The 6,893-nt window shown below is 33.1% G+C and overlaps 1 protein-coding gene across 2 annotated transcripts in view; it reads right to left on the bottom strand.

The window, feature by feature from the left end:
* Positions 1 to 2,938: 2,938 nt before the first annotated feature.
* Positions 2,939 to 6,893, bottom strand: part of LOC117103260 — a 19,498-nt gene continuing 15,543 nt past the window's right edge. Inside the window, exons 3-4 of one of the 2 annotated variants that reach the window (XM_033243828.1) lie at positions 5,093 to 6,786; positions 2,939 to 4,432 (exon numbers count right to left, since the gene is read on the bottom strand). In XM_033243828.1, the coding sequence (XP_033099719.1) occupies positions 4,199 to 4,432; positions 5,093 to 6,786 (1,928 nt within the window). In that variant the 3' untranslated portion in view covers positions 2,939 to 4,198. The remainder of the gene's footprint in view (positions 4,433 to 5,092; positions 6,787 to 6,893) is intronic. The other variant, XM_033243829.1, reaches the window with a different exon arrangement.

The following is a 6,893-nucleotide window of genomic DNA, read 5'->3' as shown; positions in this document are numbered from 1 at the left end:
ATATATATGTATATATATATATATATATATATATACATATATATATATATATTATATTATATTATACATATATTTATATATAGGCCTATATATATATGTAATTTATGATATATATATATATGCATGTATGTATATAATATATCATGAAACTAGAGGTCATTAAGTATCAATCTTAGACACCTTTAATTTTCTCAAAAGTATTTTTGAAATACCAGTTGACCAGGTAGATGTATTTGAATTTACGTAAAGTATTCTATTCTCCTTTAGTGCATTTGTGGCTAAAGAAAAATTACTTTTCTACATTTAACGGCATGACATGATGATGAGTAACGGCGGAATTTACCTAGCTCTGCCCAAACAGCATTGTTATTATTATTCTTTTGTGTACACCCAGAATCACTCTTACATTAATATGGATTTTTTACCTGGAAGCCTATTGAACATTGAAATTAAATTATCCCCATTAACATTGTAAACAAAATAGGGATACCATAATTCACAACAGTGTAACGATAATGACCTTTACGAGGGTATATTAACAATGTAATTTAAGAAAAAGTTTACTCAGGTAGATTACGGACTGCAATCCAACAAAAGTTTTATTTACAATCCAACGATAGTGTTAGGCAGGTCTTGTCAGCTTATTTGTGACTTGTAGTTAAAGTCAGGCTCCGGAGGAAGAAATATTGATATGTTGTACAACTGATCTTTCTAGAACACAAAATTCATATTTGAAGAAATGAGATAAAGATTTTTGAATATTTAAAAACTAGGAGAAAAGGGGCCTAACAACCCTTTTGCCACCAGTAGTAGGGAATTCACCTTCGCTAAGAATCATTTAAAAAAAAGCTAAAGAGGGTGCCGTAGTAGGAGTGTTTTAATATCTCCATTATGAATACCATCCAATTTATTGTTCTGAAAGCTGGATATACCACTGAACACTTCTTCAATGGGGATATTAGAGTCTAGGTTTACATTAGGAGAATGACTACAGTATCAAGTTTTAAGAAAGTATTTGTGCATCATTCAAATGTTGGTTACTATGAATTGTGCTTATTCATCAGATTGATGAAATAAGACAACCACACCTTTGGCCTATATAGGCCTAATGCTATTTTCTGTTTCTTTTTCTCGACTCCATAGGCCCCTACATTTCACTTTTCTTGAGTACGTTACATTACATTACATTATTTCAAAATGGGTAGTAGCCAAAGTTTTGCATTAGATCGCGACAAGTTTTGAAAAAAAAAATCAATTCGTGGTCATTTATCCTAAAGATGATGTAACGCTTAACATATCTGACGACTTGAAAACAGTATTTTATGGGAAACCTCATTAGATGAATATTGTATTATATGCCCAATACTGCATCTTGAAATTCTGTTGCCGTCTACCACAACAGGATTTTGTATATCTAAGCTTTCGACCGTTTAAAAACAATTTATAAAAATAAATTTTAAAACAGCAATGCTGTCAGATCATATAAGAATATCATTATCCAAATGATTTTTTTAAACAACAAAAATAATGGAGAGAAAAAAGAAAATTGTATTCAAACTTAAGTATGGGAATGCCATTTTCGGCCATCTTTAGGTGTTATAATTATAAAAAATAAAACGTCTTACCTCAAACCCAACTACTGATGGGGCTTTAATATTTCATAATCGCTCCTTGGGTCCCCTCAATGTATTTCTGTATCAGCCACTGTTTTCCCACTGTGGCGATCATAGTATACAAAAACGCTGTATTACCAATGTCATTATTTTTAAAACATAGACCATCACATTTTGGGTATCTTATAAAGGCAATGTGCAATTACTATTACATTTTATATTAGATGGGTCGCGGCTTTTCTGGGAAGTTACAACTTGGGTCTTAGAGAAAGAAAATGTTTGGGAAGCGGGTTCTATACAGTGCACAACTATTTACATGGCGGTACCTCCATGTTGTCACTAATATTGGCTACAAGTATTAAAACACACTACGATAAATACATTCATGAGGTTAATTACAACTTAGAATTATTTTTTATATATTTTGTATTCCTATATTATTTTATATCCATGTAGCATTATCCACAAGTCGGTTCTGAAAACTAATGGGGCTGAACCGGTCGCGATTTTTTTTTCCGTACGAAACATTTACATGAAACTCCACTCGGGCCCGTCTCGACTGAATTTTACATGGCGGTACCTCCATGTTGTCACTAATATTGGCTACAAGTATTAAAACACACTACGATAAATACATTCATGAGGTTAATTACAACTTAGAATTATTTTTTATATATTTTGTATTCCTATATTATTTTATATCCATGTAGCATTATCCACAAGTCGGTTCTGAAAACTAATGGGGCTGAACCGGTCGTGGTGGTGCCAATGGAGCGTGAAATATCAGCCACTTCGTTGACAGGCTATAAGCACATGTTTTTCCACTTCTAACTTAAAATGGTTTCACCCTATGGAATAGCTGACCAAAATTGTCAGACTTATTTGGTCAGCTATAACCTCTAACCTCGAGCCCGGCCTCTGAATGCATACCACGTAATTAATCGCGAAAAATATAAAAAATAAATAAAATTTATACAATGTACTATTCATTTTTTTTTACTTGTAATGTGAAATATTATAATATTAAAATTTCATAATTATAATACGTTATAAGATAGAAACAAATTTGTATGGATGGAGGGCAAGTGAATTCGAAGAACTTCGACTTCGAACCCCATTTAAAATAACAATATTAATTGATCGGATGAAAAGATAATAAATAACTTAAAATTATATAAATTTATAAACAGTGAAGTAAAATGATAACAATGAAAATAGCAATAACAATTACATTACAATAATTATAGTGATAATATCAACATGGACCTATTAATCATTAGTCCATGATATCAATATTGATAGTAATAATAATAGTCAAATGTTCCTTTTTTTTTTTTTTTTGGTCATGTCAATAAATGACTTCCATATATCTAATTACTGGTTCATACAGGCATTGTGCTGTTACTGAGTCTCGTGAGTTGAAACTTAGGGCACATTGGTGTTGTCTTTTTTTTAAGTTTAAGGAGAGATGCGGCACAATTATTACCAATGAAATGTTTTAAAGATCTGGAGATATGAACTGGCTTCAAATAATTTGTAAATTGGTAGAGGAACTGGTATAGCGTTTATAATTTAGCGACTGGATATTCGATTTTCCGGGTTTTTTTTTTAAAGAACCGTACTCTGGTGCAATATGTACTACTGTATTTGTAACAAAATTATCAACAGTGCGCCAAAACTGTTTAGCGCCCTCTGGTTTGTTTTCGTTAAGTGAACCCGATCTGACTTTGCTTATTTACTTGCTTATAGTAGGCCTATATACTTGTTTATTTAGATCCCAATCATAAATAATGGTTTCCATTAGAACTCTGCCGCATCACCAAGTACTTCGTACGGTAGCTTATTTCTCATTTCATTCTATTATACGATATACATTTTTTTATACATACGGTACATTATACTGTACAACTATTACAGCGTCAATGAAACACCAATATATTTAGTCTACTAATACAAATGCGTAGCATATTATAACCTCATTTAAAAGAACAATACATCCAACCAAGATCCAACCAATGTTATAAAATTCTATTTATATACTATATAATAGAGCAATTATATTTAGTATGGAAAGTCATTCTAACGTTATACCAGTACAACAAAACACCTTTAATAATAATTTTTAAAGGAACCCTTAAAATGTATCGCCATGATATACTGTCCATGATTGTATTCATCGTGTCCAGAGAATATAGTGGAAATTTAGTCTGGGTCACGTTGCCTGTGGCTTGAATACAGGCCCAAGAATACGTGTCCATCTAGCACGTTATAGCAAGTTGTGCTTTAGATAAACCAATATCGAATAATGATTTATTGATTAGTTGGTTGGTTGCTGGTTGGTTGATTGCCATGTTGGTTGGTTTGGTTGTTCGGTCAGTCGGTTGAAACATTGTTGGTTGTTTGGTTGGTAGTTGGTTGTAAAATAATATTATTATAATTTACTTCACTTTTGGCATAACGTATGTTATTTTCAAATGTCGGTTGAAACATGCGCGGTGACTCATAAAACAACATTAACAACATTATCGAGGGTGCCCGTATTGCGACACATTAATTCTGCTCTATACGATTCATATTTCCCAGCTTCACACTTTTTGTAGTTTTGTTTTTGGTCCAGTTCCGATTATTTTTTTCCTCCACAAGTTAAAAACTCTTTTGTTAAAAACAACGGCCACACACACAAATACGCCTTGCATGGAAGCCGTAAACACGAATATCATGTTTAACACCAAACTGGCAGTTGTGGTTTTCCCTCGTAATGTCACGATAAGTGTTGCGATGATTCCAAACATCCAGTATAAGGCGAATGCACAACAAATCTATGAAATAATAAATTTTAAATAATAAATAATTGAACTAAATAATATATAGGCCCTATATGTGTTCTTTTTTTCATTTCGTGATCTGCTTGTTCGTTTGTTCGTCCGTAACTCCGTTCCTCCTTCCTCTCGTCAGTTTTCTCTACGTTTCGTCTGTCATTCATTAAATCATCCATCTATCCATAATATATATTATCTGTCTCTTATACACATCTAGATGTGTATAAGAGACAGATATATAATTGCTCATTTATGAAAGGTTAAAGTATATGGTACGTGTTTGTACTGATCTGAATCGGATTGTTTTGTGGACTGATGGGTTGGATTTGGTTTGTGTTTGCACTAACAGAGTTGGATTATGGTCTGAGTTGGTTTTGGACCAAGTTGGATTGCTGTTCACTGGGCCAAGTTTGTTGAAATTTCAGTTCAAGCAAAATGGGCCATTTTTGGATTTGCTTAGTAGGGCCTATTCGTTTACATTATGAACTAACGCCGTTTCACCATACTTTTTTTGTACAGATGACCTATTCAGTAGGACTGATTTACAATAGCTTCTTCTCGATAATGATAATGATTATAATAATGATAATAATGACAACGATAATGATTTATAATAATAATAAAATATAACTTTGTTTTCATTTCCGACACATGGCCTACCTTAATGCTGAGAATAATTTCAAACTTATTTCTCTTATTCTTTGCAACAACAGATTCTTCTTTTTTCACTTGTGACTTCTTTATAATATTTCTTATTATGATCGCATACAATGTTGCGTTTATTAGCATCATTACAGAAATCGGTGCAATAAAGGCCAGGTTAATCGCTTTATTCGTCAAAAAACAATCAGAATATTCGTATATTGTAGCGACCTCTATCGATGAGTACTCTACAGCTACGCAGCAACTAACAATCAGTGCTGGAGTACAAAACGAGTACAGGCAATAATACCAGAACAACCTTTTTTGTACATTTTTTGAAAATACAGGCTTAGGCTTCGTAGAGAGGAATATATTCAAACCGAGGCAGTTGATCCAGCAAAATGTACAAAGAAGGCTAAAATGCTGAGCAATGGCAACTGCTCTACAAGCAGGTGGAACCTCCTTGTCAATTAACAATAAAAGGTACAAAATGCACCTGAGCAAGATTGTAATCAACAGAAGAATATTTATCCAGCCTGACGTATTCCGCATCGACGGAAAAATATAGAATGTCAAAAGAGCTATTACGATACTGATGATTGACAAAATGGTTCCTGTCAACGTTACAGCGAATGAAATTCTATGGTATATAGCTGTAACACCCTCGTTTTGTTCGATAACCAAGACGTTTTGTTTTGTGGCATTTTCACCTACCGATAAATTAAATAACGGCGACACAACACCATTAGTAGGCCTATCTAACTCCGTCTCAGTTTTATCTTCCAGGGTAGTTGGTTCCTTGTGTACATATGTCAGTCCTCCAGAACTATCGATGAAGATCGCGAAAGTTGGTTTAGTTAATGTTCTACCCAGAACAAAACGACAGTTCTGTTGAGTACTCTCTGTCTGCAATTCGTAGTACATTTCAGAACATTGTTCACAATGTGGGTTAGAAAAGCAATTAATACCACTTTGATAAGCTAAACATGCCTTACTTATCAAGTCGCTAACATACACCTCACACCAGTATATTTTTGGTTGACACCGGCTGTATGTCTTAAAGTCTTGTGGTAAAACTCGGTACGATTTATGGCTATGGTTTATTAAACTGGGATTATCTGCAAGATCATCTTCAGTCAAATTATAATCGTCAAAAATTAACATTTTTCCGAATGATGTTATATGTTCTGGGTCAACGGAATTACACAATGCACACTGGTAGTTGCGAAAAACAAGTTCTGTACTCTTATCGTAAACGAGCTCAATGTTTCCAGCTTCACAGTGTTTGGATCCCTGAAACTGTTCGTTGCAATTACTAACTGTCAATATATTAAATTCATCACAAGAATTGGTCCCACAATCCACCACACTAAAGGTGCACGTGAATTCTACAAGATTCTCCTTCCTACCCATAATCAGATTTTCAATTTCGTGTAGAGTGTGTTGGAATAAATCTACATTCAACGGCGATTTTATTAGTGAATTGGAGTCTTCAAGAAATGCCTTCCAATTTAAAATAACGGAATTATTTATTTTGCCATCAAATGATGAGTTGGAGATTGACGCTCGCCATATTTCATAATCGAGACAGCAATCTTGATGTTTTATACAGAGTTTGTCGCATTTACAATCCCTATTATCATCAGCCGAGAAACACGAATTATCTTTCGAAAATTGCACAGTTGTGTTAAACAGTACAATGTCAATTGAAGCTGAAATTAAATGAAATTTAATATCAATTAATATATATATATACATACATAAATACACCAAAATTTAATATCAATTAATATATATATATATATATATATATATATAT

The sequence above is a fragment of the Anneissia japonica genome, unplaced genomic scaffold (genome assembly GCF_011630105.1).
Source record: "Anneissia japonica isolate Jap-2015-1 unplaced genomic scaffold, ASM1163010v1 scaffold2207_len539183_cov196, whole genome shotgun sequence".
Classification (NCBI taxonomy): Eukaryota; Metazoa; Echinodermata; class Crinoidea; order Comatulida; family Comatulidae; genus Anneissia; species Anneissia japonica.
Note: the sequence above shows the minus strand (reverse complement) of the source record. Positions and strands in the feature narration are given on the sequence as shown.